This window comes from Callorhinus ursinus, unplaced genomic scaffold, assembly GCF_003265705.2.
Source record: "Callorhinus ursinus isolate GAN/ISIS: 27379988/994484 unplaced genomic scaffold, GSC_fseal_2.0 scaffold70, whole genome shotgun sequence".
Taxonomy (NCBI): domain Eukaryota; kingdom Metazoa; phylum Chordata; class Mammalia; order Carnivora; family Otariidae; genus Callorhinus; species Callorhinus ursinus.
Genome location: NW_027397132.1, coordinates 2,067,625 through 2,095,484, shown reverse-complemented (window position 1 = coordinate 2,095,484; position 27,860 = coordinate 2,067,625). Strand labels below are relative to the sequence as shown.

The 27,860-nt window shown below is 44.8% G+C and overlaps 1 protein-coding gene across 3 annotated transcripts; it reads right to left on the bottom strand.

Annotated features, from left to right (window-relative positions):
* Positions 1–24: 24 nt before the first annotated feature.
* Positions 25–27,860, bottom strand: LOC112816953 (uncharacterized). Of its 3 annotated transcripts, none has more exons than XM_073886300.1 (11): positions 27,513–27,860; positions 26,975–27,130; positions 25,130–25,188; positions 15,090–15,231; positions 14,697–14,792; positions 8,861–11,890; positions 4,122–4,301; positions 3,699–3,879; positions 3,370–3,580; positions 1,145–1,337; positions 25–494 (listed from the first exon to the last, which is right to left on the bottom strand). In XM_073886300.1, the coding sequence occupies exons 3-6, from the start codon at positions 25,142–25,144 to the stop codon at positions 9,240–9,242; spliced, it is 2,904 nt and encodes a 967-aa protein (XP_073742401.1). In that variant the 5' UTR covers positions 25,145–25,188; positions 26,975–27,130; positions 27,513–27,860; the 3' UTR covers positions 25–494; positions 1,145–1,337; positions 3,370–3,580; positions 3,699–3,879; positions 4,122–4,301; positions 8,861–9,239. The 3 variants fall into 3 exon arrangements, with proteins under 3 accessions (XP_073742401.1, XP_073742400.1, XP_073742399.1); XM_073886299.1 differs by having other exon boundaries at positions 3,699–3,886; positions 9,267–11,890; XM_073886298.1 differs by having other exon boundaries at positions 3,699–3,865; positions 9,267–11,890.

The following is a 27,860-nucleotide window of genomic DNA, read 5'->3' as shown; positions in this document are numbered from 1 at the left end:
TGGGGCTACTGGAGAAGTAAGAGCAGTTTGCGGGTCTAGGGAACTGCAGTGGGGGGGCCTCTGGGGGAGGTGTGAGCAGCCAGAGACACTAGAGGGGCAGGCGCTGGGGAACTTTGGGATTGGAGTCTCCTACACTCTCCTGCTCTCCACTGTAGTGTCGCAAGCACATTCTTGCCCAGCACGGTGCCTTCATGAAACAGAAAGCAGGTGCACCAGCTCCATCCAGCTGAGATGAGGGTGCACACAACACACACGTGCCTGGAGTAGTCTCTTCTCACTCCACCGCCAAGTCCTTACAGTAAAGTAGGCACATGTTTCTGGATGGAGGAGATCCTTTCGGTGATCACGTAACGTGCCAAGAGGAGAGGATCCATCAGGAAGGGGGTTCCTCCTAGCTGGGGGCGGGCTTTCTCTTCTGTAATACATAGGTCTACTGAAGCCACACTGCTGCTCATATAGTCCTAGAGTTGCAGATACCCAAGCGAAAATTAATGCTGGAAAAAAACGAATACAGAAGGAGTTACTAAGAGCACACCATACATCTCCACAACTGGTAAACTTAATGGGATATAAAAATCCAGATTTCAAAACTGTCTTACAAGACAGCCTTAAAAAAAAAGTATATTGGTTATATGAAGCAGGAACAGTTAACTCCAAAAGAGGTACGGAACAGGGCATGGGCACAACCATAGACCCAGATAGTGGGCTGTGTGACAACAGGAGTGGTTTGCCTGAGATGCCAGGAAGAAAAAAAAAGATGCATGTGAAAACAAAACACTGAGACCAGAAGACAGTAGACATAATACCCATATCCTGGGGTTCTTAAGAAGACAGGATGGGAAAAAAATTATGAATTAAAACTTTTTCCGAATTAAAAAAGAATGAAATTATAAAAGGGGCTTTTGTGATGCCAAATGGAAAGGTACAGAAAAATCTAGTCTATAGAGCAAAATTGTTTAAAGACCAATAACTAGAATACGTGAAGATCCCCAGCAAAATAGCAAGAAAGGGCAGTGCTTGGAATCATCTGTCATTAGAAATACACACGTTAAACCAGTGAAGTACCCCTTCCGCTGATGAGAGGGCCAGAAACGACAGTGCCGTGTAATATCGGTAAAGAAGTGTTAAACTGACCCCGAGATACCTTTTAAAATTCACGTGTATGCCTTGTTATGCAGTAGTACTTTTTTTATGCTTTTCTGTCCCAGAGAAGTTCTGTCAACACGATGTGCTGGATAGCCCAGGTCACAGGAAGAGGGGAGTAAAATGCAGATGAAGCAGTGGAGTGCTTGCTCTCCAGCAGTTAGGAGCAAAGACCGTATCTGCACACAGCACGTCTGATAAAACAAGAATTTCAAAAAATGGAATGAGCTTTCATGTAACTAAATATTTGTATCAGTTAACGTGACACACCCCACACACATGCCTACCCAGGCTCCAGTGGAATGGGCTTCCAGTCACACACTGACTCGTGTGAATGGGAAGAGAATGGAATTGGGGTTTGGAATGAAGAATCAGGTTAAGAATGGTTTCCATGCAGAAACCCGTATTGAAAATAAAAGTTTTGAACTGAGTGGCATGATGAACACTGTTCCCCAGGACTCCAGAAACATTAAAACACAAAAATTAAAGGACCAGAGAAATAAAAATCCTCAGTGTTTTATGCTGTTCAGTTTTAGCCAGAGTTTCACAGCCCAGGTACCTAAATGATGTCTGTGTCCTTTTTGGCAACTTCACCCCAAGCCAACTTCCAGTAAAATGGTTAAATGGTTGTAGCTGCTCCATTTGTTGGTCATTCTGTACTTTAATTAAAAAAAAAATTTTTTTTTTAAGTAGGCTCTGGGCCCAACATGGGGCTTGAACTCACAACCCTGAGATCAAGAGGCACATGCTTTACTGACTGAGCCAGCAGGTGCCCCAGTCACTGTACTTTGAGCCGTCCTTCCCGGGAAGAGGGATGACCCTCCCCCCTCGGGAGGATGTGCATGGATAGAACCTGCTGAGTGGGGCAGCCCGCACTGGTCGGCGCACTGGTGCCCCCCCTTCCTTCTGTTAGAGCCCCCCTTCCGTCCAGTTTGAGCTGGCACCCCACTGCAGCTCTGGCGTCCCAGCTTCAGCTAGCCATGGCCAGGAGGCTGTGGTTAGGTCCGTGGGGTGCGAGTGGGGTAACGTGTCATCTTCTGAGTCATTCTGAAAGAGGACTATCCTTCTTCACTGACTTTCCCCCTTCCTTGGCTGTGACAGAACCGTGGTGCTGAGCCGCCACCTACCCTGAGAGCAAGGGTAACACTTGAGGGCCAGGCTTGGCCAATGGGCCCTGGGAGGGGCCAGCCAGGAACACTTCAGGCTTTGTGGGCACAGGCTCCGTGGCCGCTCAGCCCTCCCTCTAGTATGAAAACACCTGTCCCAATAAACCTTTGTGCGTGGCATGCAAATTTCAGTTTCATAGAATTTCACATGCTATAAAATATTTTGATCTTTTAAAAAAACTACTTAAAAATGTAAAGCCCATTCTCAGCTTACAGGCCGTACAAAAGAGGCAGGTGCAAAGTGTGGCCCATGAGCTGTGCCTTGCTGACTCCTCTCTAGGGGATGGAGAAGCAACAGGATAAAGGAGACCCCTCTGGAGAACAACCTGGAATGGGGCTCTCCTACCTCCCTGGACTACCTGTTAGTTTGGAATTGTACGGGAGAAAGCATTCTTCCTTCTTGGCAGCTGATCAGACGCTGATACAGAATTAGCCAACAAGAAATGAACCACTGTCATTTCTTCTAAACTGTGATGAATGTGTCCCTCCCACACTTCATGGTACACACACAACTAGGAGTAAGTCATGGGAAGAAAGTAGAGTAAGGACGGCCCACTCAAAACCTCTGATCTAGCAGAATCTGCAGCAAACCTAACAAAAAATACTAGCACAGTTTACAAATTTTAAGTTCCTTATAAAAGAATGCAGTATTTTTATCTTTAGAAAGATGTGCTCCGATCTTGATTTCTAAATATTCTTCTTCACCAAATGGAACCAGGGCTGTTCAGGAAAACAGCATAGAACACTGACTTGTCAAAGGGAAGTGCTCAGCACTGATGGGAAGGTGCAGCAGAGGAGGGAAATGGAGGGGCACTGCCCGCCCCCGTAGGAGCAACTAGTGAGCTGGCAACCTCTGCCGAACTCTAGAATCTAGTCCAAAACTCACAACCAGCAGGGGAGGTGTGCTGAGGGTGGCCATGTGCAGCCAGAGAGCTGTGACTTTAACCTGCCTGCCTGCCATCCCCTCCTCCGATCAGCTGCCACGTGCTGACGGCCTGCAGTCTAGGCAAGTCCCGGGGCTGGGGGGGGGGTGGGTGGGGGGGGTGGGGTGGCGAATTACCTTGTTCTCAAACAGCTGCGGAGGGGGTGTCGCCTGCTGTACCACTGTCTGGAGGAGGGCTACACGGCTTCCCCTTGTGTCCCGGACTCATCCGTCACAGGCCTGCGCAGCTTCCTGGATGGCTTGTGCCACAAGCACATAAAGGCCCAGGTACTGGCTGTGAGCCAGCTGTGGTAAGGAATGGCCGTCAAGGTGAGTGGCAGAGAGACACCTGGGAAGGAAGAGGTTGAAAAAGGAGAGATGTGTGGGAATGAGATTCTAGAAGATCCCATGTGTGCCAGGAAATCACCTGTGCCCACACGGGCTTAGAGAAGTCTGTACACTCTCACCTCGGATGGACCTCCAGGCTCCACAGAAACTGGACGTGAAAGGGCAGAACGGGAACCAGCTTGGCTAAGCACACAAGGTCTGCAGAGACTGGGGGGTGTTATTTTTCCTCTTTTTCTCCCCACCTCTTTTTAAAATCTTTTTTCAGCTCCAGATGTTTAAGAAGAACCTGGCAAAACACACCTAATCCCTGAGTTAATGGAACAAAGAACTCAGTGGCTGCTCATGACAAAGATTACACACCTACTGAAACAGAAAAGTCCATTTAAAACACACAAAAAGAACCCACCGAAAAACGCCCCACAAATCCTGGGGCGGGGGGGGGGAGATCTGATTTCCAGAGTTGCCACACTGTGATATTTAAGATGTCCAGTTTTCAACGAATAATGATAAAATATGCAAGAAACAAAGTATGGCCCACTCACAGGAAAGTGAACATCTGTGTCCGTGAGTCCCTCCGTCTCTGGTCACTGAGGATTGGTCCCAGCCAGCTGGGTCAAGAGTATGCCACTCTTGGTGGGCAGTCGAGACTAAGCACAAAATCAGAGTCCCAAAGGCTTTGGAGAGGAGCCTGGTGAGTCCATGCCAGAGACTGTCTCGAAGAACTAATGTAGGAAAAGCCAAGAAAGATTTGAAAAAGAGAACAGAGAGAGACAATGCTTTTCAACATGTGCAAAAAACATTACAAAGAATGATGAAGGGGCGCCTGGGTGGCTCAGTCGGTCAAGCGTCTGCCTTCAGCTCAGGTCATGATCTCAGGGTCCTGGGATCGAGTTCTGCGTCCCTGCTCAGTGGGGAGTCTGCTTCTCCCTCTCCCTCTTCCCCCTGCTTGTGCTTGCTCTCTCAAATACATAAAATCTTAAAAAAAAAAAAAAGCAATGAAAACATGATCTTGTTCAGCACAATTATCAAATAGGTCAGTAAAGCAGAAAACAAACCCAGAATCAGAGTACTTACAAGCCGTGAGTCAGGACTGACTGCAAATAGGAGAAAACCCAAGATAACCAAGCTGCCGGCAGCTCTGCCGTCCAAACCAGCCAACCGCTGGTCCACCACATCTACCAAAAGCCCTGGCAGGAACTCCTCTCAACTCTCATTGGTCTCTGGCTTAAGTGTCCATCCCAGGAACAACTGAACTGGGCCCAAAGGGTGGGTGCTGTGACTGGCCCCCAGGGAACGTGCCAGCTCTGTAAAATCAGCATCCCTTTCTGGAAGGATGTGGGGAAGAGTGCTAAGCAGACAAAAAGCAAAGCCACTGCAAATGATCATTTAATCCATGATAAAGATGGTATTTCAAGTCAGGGACAAAAAGATTAATTCAATGGTGTAAGGACAAGTAACTCATTAAAATAAAAATCAGATGCATTAAGCCACATCTTGTTGAGAAAAAAGTGGGAAAAGATCAATGAATGATTCAATTTTTAAAGGTCATTTCACATACGGAAAGAATATGTAACTGGGTTGCAAAAAAATTTCCTGTGCTCTATTTCTTTCAAACAAGAAATAGCACTATTTCATCATGGCATGTAAATTTATAGGGCAGAAAGTAGTCACTGAATCATTTTCTTAAAATCATTCTTGCTCCCAAATTCCTGTATCTAACCCTTCTGAATTACAGAATATTACATATATACACCCATATATGTATAGGTACACACACTCCTCTATAATATATAAATACACCTCTGCACCATTAGGGTGCCTTGTAGCTCCAAGTAACGAAAAATCTCAACTCCAACATGCGTAAGCTATAAGGGACATTGAAGACCTCGGTCTTCCCAGTATGGAGCAGCTTCGGAGCTGGTTAATTCACCACTCTGTGCGCTCCCTGCCCTTGGCCCTGCCCTCCCTCAGCTCACCATCCTGACTACCAGCCCCAAGTCACAAGATGCCATCAATGGGCATCCAGATGGACAAAGGCCATTCTGTTCCCGATTCTTTATCGATGACAAAACCTTCCCCCCAGATCACCGAGAATACTTTGGTGTCTGGTCATACTGCCAGCCCCAAACAGCCTCTGACGAAGGAGGAAACACAGGCCCCATCGAGGCCCTCTGACAAGGAAGGGGCGGACAGCAGGTGCCAACCTGCTTCAAGGAAGCTGGGTGAGGTGGGGAGCCAGGCTCAGGGCACAGCCTCTGGAGCCTGTTGCCCTCACATGGGGGCTCCTTCCACCAAGCCTCAGCAGGCACCCTGCAAATCCCACCAGGAGTGGGAAAGAAGGGGTTTTCTACACAGAGTGCTGTCTCCGCGTGACAAGCACCACTGCTTGCCAACAGCTGCACCCCAGCCTCTGCACACTTGATGAACAGGGTTCGTTAAACCAGCCAAGCCCAAGACAAACACTTTTCTTAAGGCATTGTTTGGTTTCTTTATTGACACGCAGATCAGTAACAGGCATCACTGTATATGCCAAAAAACAGAGAGAATAGCTAAGTGGTGAGGTGCTTTTCCAAAACCTTTAACATTTGTCAGAACTCTGTTAAGTTTCTGTTAAGTAAGTTTCTGTTAACTCTGTTAAGTAAGAACCCATGTGCCAAGCACCACGCTCAGCACTTGCTCAAACTTTTTCTTCCTATTTTCTGCTTCATCTAATTATGCACACATTCTTGTCCTGAACCATTTCACAGCTGCAGCTGTGACAGCTCACCTCTGTTCTGCATGGTGTTCTAGAAACTCACATTCATAACCACCATTACCACACTGAAGAGAAGTACTCTAATTCCCTAACATCATCCATGCCATTCCACATTTAAATCCCTCCAAAGGTCTCCAAAGTACCTGCGTGGATGTCTTTTTGAGCTGGATGGTTTCTGGATCCAATCAAAGATCACGCACTGCATCGGGTTAGGTCTCGTTACTCTCTCTGGATTGAAAGAGCCCCCTGGCCTTTTCTCTTTTTAAAATGACACTGACTTTTGAAGAGACCAGGCCAATTGTCTTGGTGGATGCCCCCACAGTCTGGATTTGTTTTCTCCACGGAAGCTGTTCTCTCTCATATTTTCTGTAAGCTAAACAGTACTATGAAGTACTCTGGCAAGAGCCTGCCACAGTGCGATGTTGGACCCCACGCCGCACCTCAGCAAGAGCTACACGATGTCACCACTGCTGATGGTGCGTTTCCCCACTGGTGAAAGGGGGCACTTCACCGTTCCCCTGTAAAGGCATATCTTTTCCAGGGCCAGTGAGGAAGGTATCTGTGAGAGGTTCTCTGGCCCTGCACACATACCCTGTTTCCTTTGCACCTAGTGATCCTGGCATCCATTGACAATCTTTGCCTAGATGCCCTAGGGGTTGCAAAATGGCCATTTTTCAAATTCTTTCATTCCTACATTTATAGGTTACACTTTTCTAGAACAGTCAGCCTCTCACAATTGCTTTTACTAAAAGGGCAGGGTGAAGATACTTTCCTTCTAATTACAGAATAAGGAGTTTGTGTAAGATTCACCTATAAATCTGGAAATAAGCTCAAGCCCCTTTCTCTCTGTATTGATGGGGACAAAGATTTTTGTTTATTCAAATGTTATAGAGTCAGTTACAGTCATTCTGTTGGACCGTCAAAGTACCTCAAATTTGGCCAGGGAGAAACCCTGCAGGGTAGCTTCTGGGACCATTGACACATCCCCATTAATCTTTGAGTACTCCCTTGCTTTTTGACACAAGAGGTCCCAGCTTGGGGTGCCTGGGTGGCTCAGTTGTTAAGCGGCTGCCTTCAGCTTTTAGGTCGTGATTCCAGGGTCCTGAGATTGAGCCCCGCATCAGGCTCCCTGCTCGGCAGGAAGCCTGCTTCTTCCTCTCTCACTCCCCCTGCTTGTGTTCCCTCTCTAGCTGTCTCTGTGTGTCAAATAAATAAAATATTTAAGAACAACAAAAAAAAGAGCTCCCAGCCTCACCCAAGACACCTCAGGCCTGGACCTAGAACCAGCTGTTTCTCCAGGGAGTCCTGGTTCCTCGAGAGGGAAATGCTAGCTCTGAGTCTGCTCATCTGTGGGGGCTGCCCCTGCTTCTAGGCCCTTGGTGGACAGAGCTCAGAGATACATACACTTTTTAAAAATAATTCATACTTTCAGTTCATATTTCTTATTATGGAGAGTTTTACATACATTCTTCCATTTGTATGGTCATCTTTTAAACTAGGAAGTTTGACTCCTGGTAACTTTAAGTTTCCTTTTGCCTTATCTTACAATATACATAAACTAGATCCAAAATAACACCAATAAATGAGTGGTGTTTATTTCTTGCAGATCTTTGTCCTTAAACATATCCCATTAAGGATGTATAGTCATAATTCTGCATTCAGAAGTTTCTCGTAAGAATTGTGTGGTTACCAATTTGATATAAAGTTGATTTCTCTATTTTCAATTTCAGAAGGCTTTTTCTATTTTTTAATATATAATTTACATTTGTTCTAAAGTCAAAATGTCATAAAAAGGTATAAGCAAAGAAAGCTTGCTTCCATCCCCAATTCCACCCTGTTCACTCCTGCCTCCATAGGAATTCATTTTTATATCATAGTTTATCCTTCTAGTATTTCTCTTTGCAAAAAATAAGCAATTGTGTATCTTACTTCCTCTCAACTCTTACACAGAAGGTAGCATGCTATAAGGTGGAGTGTACTTTGCGTTCCTCACTTAACAGCATGTTGGGGTGTAGTATTTCAAATTTGCCAAACGTGTCCCCTATAACGCACACTATACTACAAACATACGAAAACACACTGGGGGCATTTAGCGTGAGAAATCTGTCATGATAATTATTAAGCTATGGGGAGATATTTTACTGACACCTATTTCAACACCCGCTACATAAACCAAACGTACACGTGTGTATGTGCGTACAACATACCAAAGCCTCGCTTACTCAGCTGCATCTCAGCCGCCTGGTGCTGTGAGCTACAGCCACCACTGTGTTCTTCCAAAGGCCTCATAATCCCACAATGAGCACCATTAGCATCTGATGTATCTTATGCCACATCTTAAAATCTGGTACCACATCCAAATCATGACTTCTAGTGTTCTATTATTTCTAGAGAAAACTTATCCACATTTCCCAAATTGATAGATTTCCCCCTGAAGATTAATTCCTTTCTTACACAGAGTTTTTTTTCCTCAAAAGCTTTCATGCATGTAAAACATTGATATAGTTCCACTCCAATATCAATTACCTGATGATCAGTAAGTTGTGACTCTGTAAATGCCTTTATACTTCTGTGGCATTCTTTGTGACTTGAACCCCGTGATTGATTCCTCTGAGACACCTATTAGATTCATAGGTGGACACTAACATACAGGACATTCTCAGGGCTCTCTCCCTGCGAGTTCTCTGATATTTCATAAGGTATGACACAGAAACCTTCCCAATATCCATTCCAGAGAGAGCCCACCAACCCCCACCCAATGTGTGTCTTCTAATGCCAATTAAAGACTGAATCTCCACAAGAGGAGGTCTCTACATTATTACAGTCCCAAGGTTTCTCCCATGGATTCTCTTGGTGTTGACAAAACTCGACTTCACACAGGAGGGTTTTCCACGTTTGCTGCACCTTAGGGCATCTCTCTTGTGTGAATTACCTGATGTTTCGTGAGAGTCGACTTCTTGCAGAAGGACTTCCCACATTCGTTACATTCATAGGGCTTCTCCCCTGTGTGTGTGCGCTGATGAACTGTGAGGGTCGATTTCATACAGAAGGATTTCCCACATCGCTTACATTCATAGGGCTTCTCCCCTGTGTGAGTCCTCTGATGATTAATGAGGTTTGACTTCACATAAAAAGTCTTCCCACATTCCTTACATTCAAAGGGGTTCTTCCCTGTGTGAGTTCTCTGATGTACAGTGAGGTGTGATTTCATACAGAAAGATTTCTCGCATTCATTGCATTTATATGGTTTCTCTTCTGTGTGAGTTCTCTGATGTATGGTTAAGGCTGACTTATAACAGAAAGATTTCCCACATTTGTTACATTCATGGGGCTTCTCCCCAGTGTGTGTTCTCTGGTGTTCAATGAGGTGTGATTTCTGGAAGAAGGTTTTTTTACATTCCTTACATTCATAGGGTTTCTCCCCTGTGTGTGTGCGCTGATGTTTAGTGAGGTGGGACTTCTGGAAGAAGGTTTTCCCACATTCTTTACATTCATAAGGTTTTTCCCCAGTGTGTATTCTCTGGTGTTGACTGAGGGCTGACTTCATATAGAAGGATTTCCCACATTCATTACATTTATAGGGTTTCTCCCCTGTGTGAGTTCTCTGGTGTACCGTTAAAGTTGACTTATGGCGAAAGGTCTTCTGACATTCGTTACACTCGTAGGGTTTCTCTTTTGAATGTGTCCTCTGATGATCGGTGAGATTGGACTTCATAGAAAAGGCTTTCCCACATTCAGTACATACGTGGGGTTTCTTTCCCGTGTGATTTCTCTGATGAATATTAAGAAGTGACTTCACGTAGAATGACTTTTCACATTCGTTACATTTAAAGGGTTTCTCTCCAGTGTGAGCTCTCTGGTGTATGATCAGGGTGGATTTCATATGGAAGGCCTTCCCACATTCGTTACACTCATGTGGTTTCTCCCCTGTGTGAGTTTTCTGGTGTTTAGTGAGGGCTGATTTCTTATAGAAGGACTTCTCACATTCATTGCATCCATAGGGTTTCTCCCCCGTATGGGTTCTCTGATGTACTATTAGGATCGAATTCATAGAGAAGGCTTTGCCACACTCATTACATTCAAAAGGTTTCAAACCAGTGTGAATTTTCTGATGTTTAGTGAGGTTTGACTTCACACAGAAGGTTTTCCCACATTCATTACAGTCATAGGGTTTCTTCCCTGTATGAGACACTTGATGGATAATTAGGGCTGATTTATAGCAGAAGGATTTCTCACAATCGGTGCATTTATAGGGTTTCTCTTCTGTATGCTTCCCCTGATGTACATGCAGGGCTGACTTATAGTAGAAGGACTTCCCACACTCATTACATACATAGGGTCTCTCCCCTGTGTGTGTTCTCTGATGGTCAGCAAACTGTGACTTCTGTAAGAAAGTTTTCCCGCACTCATTACATTTGAAAGGTTTCTCACCTGTATGTGTTTTCTGATGTTTAGTTAAGTTCGATTTCACACAGAAGGATTTCCCACATTCCTTACATTCATATGGTTTCTCCCCAGTGTGAGTCCTCTGATGATGATTGAAGTTTGATTTTGCATAGAAGGATTTCCCACACTCGGTGCATTGATAGGGCTTCTCTCCTGTATGAATTCTCTGATGGACTTTGAGGGCTGAGCTATGACGAAAAGACTTCTTGCACTCATTACACACATAAAGCTTCCCTTCTGACCGTGTTTTCTGCTGATCAGTAAGGGCTGACTGCACAGGGACTTGGTTGCATTCACTGGGTTTCTCTCCTGAGTGAGATCTCAGAGGGTTCAGGGGTTGTGATTTCTGAAGGGTTTTCCCAGATTTATTACTTCCACAGGGTTTCTCTCTTGTGTGTGTCTTCTGGTGCTGAGTCAGGCGGGACTCCTGGTAAAAAGATTTCCTGCAGTGACTACATTCAAAGGTTTTCTCTCCTGTGTGAGTTTCAGGAGGTTGAGTGACATGGGACTTCTTGCTGAAATTATTCTCATTTTCATTAGATTCCACATTGACTTTCTGATGTTTTATGAGGGTTGACTTCAGGCACTCATTGACCTCACAGTGATTCTTCCTTGTGTGAGTTTCCTGAAGGACTTCGAGGGCTGACTCATCACTGGTACTTCCCCCCTGTTTCTTATAATCGCAGGATTTCTCTTCTGTTTCAACCCTCGTAGGTATAAGGATGGCTGCCTTATTAAGGAAGGTTTCTCCACCTTCATTATCTTCAGAAAGTGGTCCCAAAGTCTGCATTTTCTGTTGCTTAGTACGGTCCTCAGTATGACTTGGGGATTTCCCATCTTGGTCATGTTCGTCAGATTTCTTTCCAGTATGAGTATTTCCTTGGTTATTATCAGAGAGCAACTTCCCACATACATTAATTTCATTAGAGTTCTTACTTGAATGATTGTTATCACTAATAATTAATTCTGAAACATTTTTCAAACTCTTTCCACGTGAGTCATCTTGACAGGGTGTTTCTCTGAAAACATTATCTCTCTTCTTAGTCAGTGATTTTTTGTTGATGAGTGAAACTCGCCACAAATGTTTGTCTTGGTTTTCCTGGCTTTTGTCTATAAGGTCATAATAAGAAAAATTAAGTGTACTTTAAAAATGTTAACACATTTCCTATGATTACCAAGATTAAGATAATTAAAACATCTATCACCATACTTAGTTAGCCCAGGTAAATTGTGTGTGGTTAGAATGATCAACATCTACTCTCAACAACTTTCCACTGTACTTATTGTACTATTAACTATAGTCACCTTGCTGTGCATCACATCCCCAGAACTTGAAGTAAGTCATTTTTAAGAGGAGGAGAAAAATCAAGCTAATTTCAGACATCCATAATAGAATTCAGTGCTAAAATTAGCAGTGGAGAAAAATTACAAAATCCTTAAAGACTAAAAGTAAATCCCAATAATTTTATATGTAGACAAAATGGCACACCAATAAGTCTGAATATGCAAGAATGCAGGGAAGTATTGTTCTCGTGAATTCTTAAAGAACCTACTAGCAAATGAACTTGTCAAGAAATGGTGAAATGTAATACAGCAGAAGACTGCTTCTGAGGACTGACTTGTTTAACAAGCCTAGAACTAAAGCAGGGACTGGCTATCAGAATAAAATTAAAATATAAAGGACTTCAGATTTTAGAATTATCAGATGTTAAATTTTAAACTTCCCCCAAAGTGCTCCTCCCCAATCTCCCATGTTGGTAAACACATCCCACCCCCTAACCCCTTGCCTCGTCCCTCTCTCACAAGCCACATCTGACTCAGTGGCAGATCCTCCTCTCTACACATGCAGCCCCACCTCCTCACTTGCACCAGCTCAGAACTCGAAGCCCCCATCACTTCTCATCTGAACCACTGCAAGCATGTCTGCTCCACTGAGAGCGGAAACCATCCACACCCACACAGCCCACTATCTACATTAACCTGACTAGTATTCTGTCTGCTGAGAGCTGAAACCGTCCACACACCACACAGCCCACTACCTACGTTAACCTGACTAGTATTCTGTCTGCTAAGAGTTGAAATCGTCCACATACCACACAGCCCACTATCTACGTTAACCTGACTAGTATTCTGTCTGCTGAGAGCTGAAACCGTCCACACACCACACAGCCCACTATCTATGTTAACCTGACTAGTATTCTGTCTTCATAATAGGACTTTACTACTCCAGGAAACTCGCCTGGGAAGGAAGGTTGCAAGTAATTTTACTGTTCAGAATCCTCCCCCAAAACCTTTTATTTATTTTTTAAAGAATTTATTTATTTATTTGACAGAGAGACAGAGAGAGAAAGCACAAGTAGGCAGAGCGGCAGGCAGAGGGAGAGGGAGAAGCAGACTCCCCACTGAGCAGGGAGCCTGATGCGGGGCTCGATCCCAGGACCCTGGGATCATGACCTGAGCCAAAGGCAGACACTTAATGACTGAGCCACCCAGGCGCCCCCCCAAAACCTTTTAAACAAACTGTTCAACTTTCCAACAAATAAACTTATTCTCCAAGACTCTTCAATCCTTGTTGTGTCCACACATCCTAAAGTATTATATTATGGTCCTTACTAAATGGTTATCAAGCTCCTGTGTTAAAAATATAACTGAAACTATGCCCTCAGATCCTATAAATAACCTGACTTTGTTCACCTCCCTCCGTGGCACTACTCAGACTGTAAGGGTGAGCAATAAATTAAAATCTGCCATATTAGTGGGTAACTCTGGCGATGCTCTGGGGGAGCCAGCCCTGCATACTGTCTCTGCTTCTACTTTCGTCAACTACCCTCAGGCCCATCTCTGATTTTCTCTGGACAGTAGCCAGAGAAAATCCATTAACAGTTGTCCATCTCACCTAAAACAGAATCAAAGCCCCTACTTTGTCCTGTAAGACATCGTCTGGGCTCTGGCTACCCCTCTGACGTCATCCCCTACCAACGTCCCTCTCAGATGCATCCCTGCTGGCACCACGGCCCCCTGCTGGTCCCAGAGCACTTCAACAAACACCTCCCACTAGGGCATGGCCCGGCTGTTCCTTCTGCCTGGAACCCCCAGAACCCTGCTCTAATGCGGACCTCATCAAAAAGACATTCTCAGAGCACCTTTGAAAAGAGCATACCCCACTCTCTATCTCCTTTGAGACTGCCTTAGTTCTCTTCATGGGTCTTGTCAGTACTTGATAAGTAAATTGTTTCGTTTACATCTATCTTCTCCTGCTGGCTTGTAAGCTCTAAGAGCTCAGGAGTATTGTTAGGTTCACCCGCATATCTCCAACACCAAGAACACGAGTAGCATGTAGTAGGAATATCTGCAGAAGAATGAATGAATGAATGAATGAATGCCTGAGGGAAAAATAAAGAGGAAATAGTTCATGAGGGGCGCCTGGGTGGCTCAGTCGGTTGAGTGTCTGCCTTCTGCTCAGGTCATGGTCCCAGGGTCCTGGGATCAAGCCCCGCATCAGGCTCCATGCTCAGCGGGGAGCCTACTTCTCCCTCTCCCTCTGCCTGCCTGCCTACCTGCCTACTCGTGATCTCTGTCAAATAAATAAAATTAAAAAAAAAAAAAAGAAAGAAAGAAATAGTCCATGAAATGGAGGAAGATGAATACTGGGGAAAGAAACTGAAGACAAAGGTCTAAGATCAGGCAGGCAGGGGTTCCATATTGGCTATCGGGCAGAAAAGGGCAGCACTGGTATTTACAAGCGATGGACCGGGGTGATTCGGGTGATCGGAGGCCAGCTAGCTCGCTGTTCAGCTACTTCCGAAGGTCTGAGGGCCCAAAACTGAATTACAGAGACACATACCAACCTCAGAACCAACCCATCTGGGACCTGATTTCTGTGGGCTTCTTCCTTCCTCCACAATGACTGACTCACCTTGATCACCCTGGTCTGGGAATTCTCCCCCTGATGGCCACAGCTCTTCTCCTTGCTCCAGCCTGAAGATCACCTCTGGTTTGGTGAGGTGACACCCTGTGAGTGGGATACAGGGTAAAACATGTCAGAGCTGCTTGGATATCAGGGCCCCTGGAGCACGAGGAAGGTGCAGCTTCAGGAGCCACATGATAGAGGTGCCCGTGTGTACCTTGCATTAGGGAGGCCAGAACACAACGTCCTTTCTGAGCCCGATGGGAACATCTCTGACCCACAAGATCATGAGATCTACACACAGTATCATTAAACACTCCTCAGGGGCCCACAAACTCTGGCGGCTACAAAGGAAGAAAGGAAATGCATGCGAGGAGACGTGACACAGGGAACAGCCCTCACCCACTGAGACCAGGTGGCTGTAGTTCTCCAGCATCACATCCCGGTACAGCATCCTCTGTGGGCCCGTCAGCTGTAGCCACTCATCCCGGGTAAAGTCCACAGTCACATCCCTGAATGACACAGACCTCTGACCAGCACATTTCTGTTCAAGCCAGAGAGAGGAGTACAGGGTGACATGAAACACACATGTGGGAAACAAGTCTTAACATGTTTGAGAGGTCACCATAAAACAGTAGGTAAGTTGCCTATTCTATACCTTCTTTCGTTTTTACTTTGTGGGATAAAGTGATATGATGGGAAAATGCAGAGAACCCAATATTAACTAATTAATTCAAACAAAAAAACTAAAGTTCCTACTGTGTTTCTGAAACTGTCTTAACCTGCCAGGAATATTAAGCTAAACCAATTCTGGTTTTTCTCCTGCCCTTAAGGAACCTAAGTCTTTTTTTTTTTAAGATTTACTTGAGAGAGAGAGAGAGAGAGACAGAGATAGCACATGAGTGGGGGGAGGGGCAGAGGGCAAGGGAGAGAAGCAGACTCCCCACTGAGCGCAGAGCATGACACAGGACTCGATCTCACGCCCCTGAGATCATGACCTGAGCTGAAACCAAAAGTCAGACACTCAACTGACTGAGCCACCCAGGTGCCCCAGGAGCTTAAGTCTTAATAAGGTGACAAATCACATTTACGAACACATCCTGTAATAAGGTATCAGGAGAGCTATGATAGAGTCATTTATAACGAGTATTAAATAATGGTAGAAAATACTGTTCTCTTTTGTATTGTCAGGTTTGGCTTCACTTAGCAGGAGATCTTTGTTAATGTGGCACCATTACATAAGCAGAGCCAAGGAGCTGTGAGAAGCACCCAGAAGTGTGACAGAAGAACAGTGTGTCAGACTGTGAGAAGATAAAGATCTGCAAAGATGTCCAGGGATACGTTACAGAGCAAGTTTGGGTTTATTCCTGTACTTTAGTGTCTCCAAAATAGTTCACCGCCACCTTAGCAATAAAGTTTGAGCACCTCCAATTTATTTATTTCTTAATACATAATATATACATCCTACCAATCCACACAAGCTTATAATGATAAGCTTAATTTGTCTTTTTTCTTTTCCTGGCTGAAAGTTAAATGTAGACAACCTACTGTTTCCTTTCTGCTGGAGCATCCCGGGCCCTTGGCAGGCGGCAGGCGTGACCCTGAAGATGATAAGGAACCAGCGAGGACACAAAAGCAATCACTGTTACAGTTCTCAAATCAACAACCTAACTTTACAACTTAAGGAACCAGAAAAAGAAGAAATTAAACCCAAACCCAGCTGATGGAAGGAAATAATAAAATTAGAGCAGAAATATAACAGAAAAATAGATAAAATGAAAACAAAAGCTGGTTTCTGAAGAGATGAACAAAACAGACAAATTTTTCCCTAAATGGACTAAGGAGAAAAAGAGAGAAGACTCAAATTACTAAAATCAGAAATGAAAATAAGGACATGTATACCACTTCTGTTGAAATAAAAAGGTTTATAAGAAAGTACTATGGGGCGCCTGGGTGGCTCAGTTCGTTGAGCGACTGCCTTCGGCTCAGGTCATGATCCCGGAGTCCCGGGATCGAGTCCCGCATCGGGCTCCCTGCTCAGTAAGGGAGCCTGCTTCTCCCTCTGACCCTCCCCCCTCTCATGTACTCTCTCTCTCTCATTCTCTCTCAAATAAATAAATAAATCTTAAAAAAAAAAAAAGTACTATGAACAACCGTATGCCAACAAACTGGATAACCAAGAGGAAATGGACAAAATTCTAGAAACTGGAAACCCAGTCAAGACTAAATCAGGAGGAAAATAGATGATCTGAATAGAACTGTAACTAGTAAGGAGACTGGGTCAGTAATGAGAAGTATCCCGACAAACACACATCCTGGACTCATGAAGTGAAAACACGCTCACCATCACTGATCATTGGGGAAATGCAACTTAAAACTACAATGAGAAACTGCCTCACACCCATTAGGATGGCACCTATAAAACACACACACACACAGACACACACAACACATGCTGGAGAAGATGTGGAGAAACTGGATCAATCCCTTGTGCAATGCTGGTGGGGATGTGAAATGGAAGAGCATGGCAGTTCTGCAAAGAGTGAAAAACAGAATTACCATACCCAGTAATTCTACTTCTGGATAAATACCCAAAAGAACTGAAAGCAGGGTCTTGAAGACATTTGTACACCCGTATTTACAGCAGCATTATTCACAATAGCTAAAATGTGGAAGCAACCCAAGTGCTCATCAACAGATGGATGGATAAGCGAATGTGGTATATACATACAATAGAGTGTTACTCATCTTGAGGAAAAGGAAGGAGGTTCTGACACATACTACAATACAGATGAACCTTTAAGACATCACGTTAAGTGAAATAAACCAGCCACAAAAGGAAAGCTACTCACTTACACGAGACAGTATCATACAGAGAACAGAATGGTGGTTGCCAGGGACAAGGGGAAGGGAGGAATAGAAAGTTACTGTTCGGGCGCCTGGGTGGCTCAGTTGGTTAAGCAACTGCCTTCGGCTCAGGTCATGATCCCGGAGTCCTGGGATCGAGTCCCACATCGGGCTCCCGGCTCAGCGGGGAGCCTGCTTCTCCCTCTGACCTTCTCCCCTCTCATACTGTTTCTCTCTCTCTCTCTCTCTCAAATAAATAAAAATCTTTAAAAAAAAAAAAAAAAAAAGAAAGTTACTGTTCAATGGGCATAGAGCTTCAGTTTTACAAGATTAAAAGAGTTGTGGGAACGGATGGTGGTGATGGTTGCACAACATTATGGAAAAAAAAAATCAATGAAACCAAAAGCTGATTCTTTGAAAAGATTACCAAAAAAAATTGATAAACCTCTAACTAGGCTTTCTACGAAAAAGAGAGAGAGGACACAAATTACTAGTATGTAAAATGAAAGAGGGGACGTATTACTACAGATCCTAGGGATGAATAACTCTATGTCCACAAATTTGATAACCTAGATGAAGTGGACCAATCTGTTCAAAGACACAACCTGTCAAACATGCAAGAAGAAATACACAATCTAAATAATTCTATACATAGCAAAGAACTTGAGTCAATAATTAATAATCTTCCAAAACAGAAAACACCAGGCTTAGATGGGTTCACTGGTGAATCCTACCAAACACTTAAGGAAGAAATTATACTACGTCTCTACAATCTATTACTACTTCTCTACAATCTCCTTTAGAAGATAGAAACAGAGGGAACAGTTCCTATTTCATTCTATGTGGCCATGATTACCCTAACTGCAAAATAAGACAGACATTCCAAGAAAAGAAAACTACAGATCAGTATCTCTCAGCAACACAGAAGCAAAAATCCTCAAGAAAATATTAGCAAAATGAAAGCAACAATGTGTAGGAAGAATTATACATCACAACCAAGTAGGATTTTTCCAGATATGCAAGGCTGGTTCACCATTCTAAATCAATTAAGATAAGCCATTACATCAACAAGCTGAAGAGGAAAAATCACATGATCATATCCATAGATGCAGAAAAAGCATTTGACAAGTAAAAAAACTCAATAAACTAGGAATACAGAGAAATGTCCTCAACTTGATAAAGAATATCTACAAAAAACTTACAGCTAACGTCGTACTTAATGGTGAAGAACTAGAAGCTTTACCACTAACAACAGGAACAAGGCAAAGATGTCCCCTCGTACTGGAAGTATTAGTTAATGCAGTAACCCAAGAAAAGGAAATAAAAACTACACTGACAGGGAAGGAAGAAATAAGCTGTCTTTGTTTGTAGATGACATGATGGTCCATGTAGAAAATCCAAAAGAATCAACAAAAAAAAGTTGTGAAGCTATTGATTATAGCAAGTTTCCAGGATACAAGGTTCATACATAGCAACTGTTTTCCTATATAACAGCAATGAATAAGTGGAATTTGACATTAAAAACATAATTGCAGGGGGCGCCGGGGTGGCTCAGTCAGTTAAGCATCTGCCTTCGGCTCAGGTCATGATCTCAGGGTCCTGGGATCGAGTCCCGTGTTGGGCTCCCTGCTCAGCGGGGGAGTCTGCTTCTTCCTCTGACTCTCCCTCTGCCCTGCTTGTGCTCTCTCTCGCTCATTCTAATAAATTGTTTAAAAAACTCATAATTTCATGTACATTTCACCCAGAAAAAAATGAAATACTTAGGTATAAATCTAACAAAATACATACAAAATATATATGATGAAAATTATAAATCTCTGATGAAAGAAATAAAAAACAAAATAAATGGAGAGTTATTCCATGTTTGTGGACAGCAAGACTCAATACTGTCAAGATGTCAGTTCTTCCCAACTTGATCTATAGTTTCAATCAATCCTAATCAAAATCCCAGCAAGTTATTTTGTGAATATCAACAAACTGCTTCTAATGTTTCTATACAAAGGCAAAAGACCCACAGTGATCGATATAAGTGAGGAACAAAGTGGGAGGACCAACAGTTCCTCACTTTAAGTCTTACATAAACCTATAGTAATTAAGGCATGTGCTATTGGTGAAAGAACAGACAAGCACATCAATGAAACAAAACAGAGATCCCAGAAATCGATCCCTATAAATACAAGTCAGCTGATCTTTGACAAAGGAGCAAAGACAGTCTTTTCAACAAATGGTGCTGGAATAATTAGGAAATCCACATGCAAAAAAGTTAATCTAGATGCAGACCTTACATCCTTCACAAAAATTAACTCAGAATGTATCACAGACCTACATGTAAAATGCAAAGCTATAAAACTCCCAGAAGACAACACAGAAGAAAATGTAGATAATTTTGGGTTTGGCGATGACTTTTTATATACAACTCCAAAGGCACAATCCACAGAAGAAAGAACTGATAAGCGGGACTTTAAAATTAAAACTTTCTGTTCTGTGAAAGACATTGTCAAGAGAATGAAAAGGCAAGCCACAGAATGAGAGAAAATATTTGCAATAAACATATCTTTTTAAGATTTTATTTATTTATTTGACAGAGAGAGACACAGCTAGAGAGGGAACACAAGCAGGGGGAGTGGGAGAGGGAGAAGCAGGCTTCCCGCCGAGCAGGGAGCCCGATGCGGGGCTGGATCCCAGGACCCTGAGACCATGACCTGAGCCGAAGGCAGACGCTTAATGACTGAGCCACCCAGGCGCCCCTGCAATAAACATATATTATCCAAAATATACAAAGAACTCTTAAAACTCAACAATAAGAGGGGTACCTGGCTGGCTCAGGCAGAAGAACACAAGACTCTTAATTAATCTCATGGTGTAGAAACTACTAAAAATAAACAAACTTATTAAAAAAAAAACCCTCAATACTGAGAAAACAACCCAAGACCTTAAGGGACACCTCACCAAAGATATAGAGATGGCAAATAAGCATACAAAAAGGTGTCATTAGGGAGATGCAAATTAAAATGAAAAACCACTACACACTTATTACAATGCCCCAAATCCAGAACACTCATAACACCAAATGCTGGTCAGGATGCAAAGCAATAGGAACTCTCATTCAATGCTGGTGGGAATGCAGAATGGTACAGCCAGTGTGGAAGCCAGTTTGATGGTTTCTTACAAAACTACACAAATTCTTACCATGTGATCCAGCAATCACACTCCTTGGTATTTTACTCAATGAAGTTTAAAACTTATATCCACAAAAAAAACCTGCAAAAACCTGCACATGGACGTTTATTTCAGCTTTATTTACAATTGCCAATACTTGGAAGCAACCAAGATGTCTTTCAGTAGGTGACTGGATAAACTGTGGTCCACCAGACAATGGAACATTATTCAGTGCTAAAATGAAATGAGCTATCAAGCTATGAAATGACACGGAGGAATATTTTCTTCTTTTTTTTTTAAAGATTTTATTTATTTATTTGAGAGAGAATGAGAGAGAGAGAGCACATGAGAGCGAGGAGGGTCAGAGGGCGAAGCAGACTCCCTGCTGAGCAGGGAGCCCGATGCAGGACTCAATCCAGGGACTCCAGGATCATGACCTGAGCCGAAGGCAGTTGCTTAACCAACTGAGCCACCCAGGCGCCCCGACACGGAGGAATCTTAAATGCATACAGCTAAGTGAAAAAAAGCCTACCTAAAAAGGCTACATACTATATGATCCCAACTAGGCAACATTCTGGAAAAAACAAAACTATGAAGAGAATAAAAATATCAGTGAGAAGGGGAGGGAGAAGGGAGGGATGAGTAGTAAAGCACAGAGGATTTCTAAGCACAGTGAAAACACAGTTGACCCTTGAACAACATGAGTTTAAACTGCGTGGGTCCACTTATATTCAAGATTTTTTATTTATTTATTTTTAAAGATTTTATTTATTCATTTGACAGAGAGAGAGCACAAGTAGGCAGAGAGGCAGGCAGAGGGAGAGGGGGAAGCAGGCTCCCCGCCGAGCAGGGAGCCGGATGCGGGACTCGATCCCAGGACCCTGGGATCATGACCTGAGCCAAAGGCAGCCGCTTAACCGACTGAGCCACCCAGGCACCCCTCAAGATTTTTTAAATAAATACAGTACTATAAATATATTTTCTCTTCCTTCTGATTTTCTTCATGACATTTTTTCTCTAACTTATTTATATTGTAAGACTACAGTATATAATACAACATACGAAATATGTGTTAATCGGCTGGTTGTGTTATCTGTAAGGCTTCTAGTTAGTAGTAGGCTACTAGTAGTTAAGTTTTGGGGAGTCAAAAGTTGTATGTAAATCTTTGAGCAAGGAACTGGCACCCCTAATCCCCATGTTGTTCAAGAGTCACTGTACTCTGTATGATACTGTAATGGTGGATCCATGTTATACATTTGTCAAAAACCTATAGAGTGAACGCCAAGAGTGAACCCTAATGTAAACTATGGACTCGGTGATTCTGATGTGTCAGTCAGCGCAGGTTCATCAATTATAACAAAGGCACCACTCTGGTGGGGATGTTGATAATGGGGAAGGCCGTGGTTGGGGGGGGCAGGGATACATGAGAAATCTCTGTACCTTCTACTCAATTTTGCTATAAACCTAATGTTGCTCTAACAAAAAATAAATTCTCAAAGCCACAACAACAACAAAACTCCACCTTGCATGATCTGAGACAGCATTCAGAAAAGGGAAAGGAGACCCCACTTCTCCCAGATGGCCCTGCTGGGTGTTCAGGTAGGATGGTTTACCCAGTAAGAGTTTGGTTCCCAAATAAGACAAAGGCTACCATTTGTCTAGTCAGCCACAAATATGTGTCGAGCACCTACTAGGAGTGAGGCACAGGGTGAGGAAGTGAAAGTATAAAGATGAACACGATGTGCATCTAGACTTTGAAGGGCTAATGCTCTGACTGTCGATACAAACAAGTAATTTCCACACAATGGACAGAGTACAGTGACAGGGACAGCACGGGGCATTGTGGGAACACAGGAGAAAGGCAATTAATCTAGCGGGGGGGACAAAGAAAGAGAAGAAGGGCTTGCTGGCTGAGATACCCCCAATCTAGCTCAGAGACTCAGAAAAGGAAATGCAGCAGGGGTCAAAGTCAGCCCACAGAGCAGGAACATGAACAAAATGCACAGGCAGGCAGTAACCCCATGTGTTTAGGGAACTATGTCAGGTTTGGGGTCACATTACAGGTTTACTTGTAAAATGTCACCTTCTCCACCAAACGGTAAATTCCATCAAAAAGGGACCAGGTCTCTGCATCGCTTTGAGTTCAGTCTATGGCACACAGTTCAGTGTCTGGCATACTGAACAAATGCCCAACAAACCAATGTTGAATGAAATGTAAAGTGTATTAACATTCAAAAAAATGTTTTAATAAAACAGAGAAATAGGAAGTGGTCCCACTCTCAACAGCCTTAGTTTCATAAGGAGGTTGGCCTTGCCCCTACAGGCGGTAGGAAGCTACTCAAGTGGTCTCCAGATTGCAATGGCATCATCTGAATAGATTTATGTATTTACTTTAAACAGAGAGAAAGCACACGTGTGTGAGTGGGGTGAGGCGGAGAAGAGAATCCTCAAGCAGACTCCCCGCCAAGCACTAAGCCCAATGTGGGGCTGGATCCTACAACCCATGAGATCATGATCTGAGCTGAAACCAAGAGTCAGACGCTCAACCGTCTGAGCCACCCAGCTGCCCCGAAGAGCATTTCAGACGAATTACTCAGGAGGACAGATGAGTCTGGGGGACAAAGAAGCAAGTAGCTGTTCCAACAGTCCAGGGCAGAGAAAATTAAGCTCTGATAAGGGGAGAAGGAATTCAGGAGGAAGAACAGGTTTAAGAACCGTTGACATCTTAAAAGTAGTAAAACTGAGATACACACAGGATGAGGCTGAGGGAGGGAAGGCTTTAGGGTGAATCCCATGCGGGCGCTTCCCTTAACTGTGTCCCGCAGGTGGCCCATCATCCGACAGGGGGTGGAGGAACAAGATTAGATGGGAGACGGGGGAGGCTGTAAATGACCATTTTAACTTCAGAACTGTGGAAAACAAAGGTGCCTCTAGCCACCTGCACAGAGAAGGACAAGACATGAGGGAAGAGCCCAGGCTGTGGTAACGCTCGGTACCCCCACCACAGAGGGTATGAAACACAAGGGACTGGCACAGTAACAGGAGGGAGTGAAGGATGGGAATTTGGGGATAAGCCATGAGAATTGGCAAAAGAGGAGGAAGATGCCATGAGGGAGACAAAGAAAGCAGAGCAGGAAGAAAGCCAGAACAATGTCACAAAATACCAGAGAAAGAGGCCTTTCTTGAAGGTCAAAGTGGGTTAACTGCCACATGCAGCTGAACGTTCTAGTAAAGTAAGGTCTGGAAAACATCTGTTGGGAGTCCACTGTAGAGACCTTGCTGTCGAGCTTTATCAGGACGTATTTAGGCAAGTAGTGGCGAGGAAGTGAGGATGCATCCAGTGGATTTAAAATGCGAAGGGATAAGCAGATACTTGTACCCGAATGTTCATAGCAGCACTATTCTAACGGCCAAAAGATGGAAACAATCCCAAGTGTCCATTAACACATGAATGGATGAACAAAAGGTGAGGCATCCGTACAATGAAAGATTATTCAGGCACTGACAGGAAGTTCTGATATATGCTACAACATGGATGAACCCTGAAAACGTTATATGAAGTGAAAGAAGCCAGACACAAAAGGACAAAGATTGTGTGATTCCACTTATATAAAATACCTAGAATAGGGAAATTCAGAGACACAGAAAGTGGATTTGGTTACCAGTGGCTGGGGGGACCGGGAGTTACTGGCTAAGAATTACACAGACTTGTCTGGAGTGAGGAGAAAGTTATGAAAATAGGGATGAATGGGTACACAACATTGTGAATGTAATTCATGCCGAGCTGTACACTTATGATTAAATGGTTAAAATGGTGAATTTTGTTATATATACTTTATCAAAATAAAAGCGAGTGGGTAGTGCATAAGCATTTGCCAAAGGCTATGAGTTTGAACAATCTGCCGTACAACTGTTTAAGGAGTTAAGAACAAACCATCCGTTTCTCTCATGCCTCCAGAGAGCCTTAGGGTTTTGTCCCTAGATCAGAGTGGATGTTCAGAAAGCTCTCCAGAGTCCAGTAGCACTTTGGTCCCTAATAAAACCTGAGTTCTGATCTCTACCTCAAGTGAAGAATGATTACAGGCAACCAGGGGGTCACCATAAGGTTCTTCACTACCTGAAGAACTTCAAAGACATTTTTTCCCAGACTCCAGAGTCACGAAGTCTTTCTGTCCCAGGAGTAACTGGCTGGGTCCTCTTTGTGGTCACTGAAAATCCTGCGTAGGTCAGGAAGCTCAAAGACAAACGTGTGGCTCACCTTTGATGACTAAGGGGTCACATGACTTACAGCCACCACCACAGGTCACACAGGTACCACCCAGTCTTTATTTACCCAGAAGTAGCTTTTTATCTATTTCTACTTTAAGATATGAGCACACTTAGAAAAATGACAAAATCTGCTGGAAAATGAAATAGGGAATAAAGAAACAACTCACCAGGGATTTGTTCATTTTCTGTTGTTCTTGGTAGAATGTCAAAAGCTGGGAAGGCACGCCTATAAGAGAAGGAAAGAGCAACAGGGTAATGAGCTGGCTGGCCCTGCAGCACCTCAATTCCTGTACAAACTTCTACACACCAGCTGGTTAACTTCTGATCCTGGAGAAGAGAAGGTAGGCAACATCCATCTCTCCGTGACCTTTTTTTTTTTTTTTAAGATTTTATTTATTTATTTGACAGAGAACACAAGCAGGGGGAGCAGCAGAGGGAGAGGGAGAAGCAGGCTCCCCACTGAGCAGGGAGCCCGATGCGGGGCTCGATCCCAGGACTCTGGGATCAACCTGAGCGGAAGGCAGACGCTTAATGACTGAGCCACCCAGGCGCCCCCACTCTGTGTGACTCCTTAAACCTGCAATGTTTCCTACTGCTTTAACTATGTCCCCCTCCCACTAACACAGAAACGTTTAAAACAGAACTGTTTTTTTTTTTGAAGATTTTGAGAGAGAGAGAGAGAGAGAGTGTGTGTGTGGGTGTGTGGGTGTGTGCGAGTGCCCATGCGTGGGGAGGGGGTGCAGAGCAGAGGAAGAGGGACAAGCCGACTCCCCATTGAGTGCAGAGACTGATAAGGGGCTCAGTCCCATGACCCCAAGATCATGACCTGATCAGAAATCAAGAGTCGGATGCCCAACCAACTGAGCCACCCAGGTGCCCCTTAAAACAGAACTATTAAGCAAATACTGGCATGTCAAAATATGAATTACAATGTCTTCATTAAAACTGATCTTGTAGGGCGCCTGGGTAGCTCAGCTGGTTGAAGCACCAACTCTTGGGTTTGGCTAGGGTCGTGATCTCAGGGTCATGGGATAGAGCCCCTCCAGGGGCTCCATGCTGAGCATGGAGGCTGCTTGGGGTTCTCTCTCTTCCTCTCTCTCTGCCCCTCCCCCCACCACTCACTCACCAGCTCACCAGTGCACTCTCTCTTTCTAAATAAGCTAATTAAAAAAACAAAACAAAAAACCTGATGTTGCAAAGGAAAACAAACCCTAAAAGCTATTTTGTGTATCTGATTTACTAACAATAAAATTCACCCCTTGAGTCCAGAATCCTCAAAGCTTTGGAAAAAGGGATAGGTACCTTAAACGTAAGTCTTTTAAGAAACTGTTTCTCCTGGGGCACCCGAGTGGCTCAGTCGTTGGGCGTCTGCCTTTGGCTCAGGTCATGATCCCAGGGTCCTGGGATTGCTCCACGGGGAGCCTGCTTCTCCCTCTCCCACTCCACTCCCCCTGCTTGTGTTCTCTCTCTTGCTGTGTCTCTCTCTGTCAAATAAATAAATAAAATATAAAAAAAAAACAACACAAAAAAAACTGTTTCTTCTAATTCGACTGGTGTTTCTCAAAAGGATCTTTTAAGAGGAAACTTACTTTGATGTTATTGTGTGGACTGCACCACACCAGAAGTCCGGGACTCTGGCGTCTACCCGCCTCTTATTGATCCTAGACAAGTCATTTCCCTCCTCCAGGTTCTTTTCCCCTCTTCTGCCAAATGAGACAAAAACAGAAAACTCTGGCAAACCCTCCCCGAACTACTACTCTTCACTTTGTAAGATCAGGAAGACACAAGAACACATCTCCAGATGCCTGACCTGGTGACTGGTCGCGGTTAGAAAGCTGCCCACCTTCTGGAAAGAATCAGTGGAGAATGACGGGAGGGAAGAGTGCCCTTTGGGGTGGGGCTGAAAATAAGAACTTCCCAGCTGTAAAGCCAAAGAGGTGACATTTCTCACAGTCTGTCCTCTGCCACCACTTGGCCCCAGGCTCCCTTCTCCCGTCTGCAAAGTGACTCACAGCTTCTGAACGTGGTGAAATCACTCGGGGCCCCATATGCTCTTTTTCTGCGTTTCTTCTGCCTCTTCTGAAGCTCTGCAGAGGGTTCCTCCCGGTGAGTTTCCCGTTCCTGAAGTCCGGCCCTTCTTGAGTAGAGCTGCTTTGTTCCCGGAGAGCCTAGAGGACAAACTCCCTCCAGCTGGAGCCTTCATCAGGAGCCCCAGATCCGCCCTCCCGGGAACACAGGACCCCTCTCAGGGGACGCAAAGCAGGGGGCCGAGGACAAAGGCGGGCTGGCCGCGGTAAAGTGCTCTCAGGCCCTGGACAGCGCAGATTCAGGGGGGCCCCCGCGCCCGGTGGGGCGGCACACGGCGGGGAAGCCCCCGCGGCTCCCACACGCCCAATCTTGCAAGGACCCAGGGAAACGCTAAGGAGCCCCGGGATTCACAGCGCCGCGGGCGAGCTGAGCACACACATTTCGGTCACGGGTGTGGGGCCTCGGCGCCGGGCTCTGATGGATGTACGGCATGCAGATCGCGGCACCCGGTCCCCGTCCTACCTCGGCGACCCCCCGGCCGGTGGCAGCCGGCGCTCAGTGCTGCGGGACGCGGTCGGGCCCCTTCCGCACCTAGGAGGATGGAGACCCCGCGCCGAGCGCGGCCTCCCCCCAAAACGCGGGCCTTCTTGCGGGTTCATTCAGGGGATCCAGAGGCGCCCCCATTCTGGGTGGACACGGCCCCCGCCGGGGGGAGGCGACCTGAGCGGACCGGGGTCTACCGGCCCCCTCCCCACGCCCCGCGCTGCAGCCTCGGGCCGCCCGCGCAGACCACAGGCCTGACCTCCCGGGCCCACCGCCCGCACCCGCGCCTCCGCAACCGCACCCGCGCCGGGATAGGCCCGAAACCCC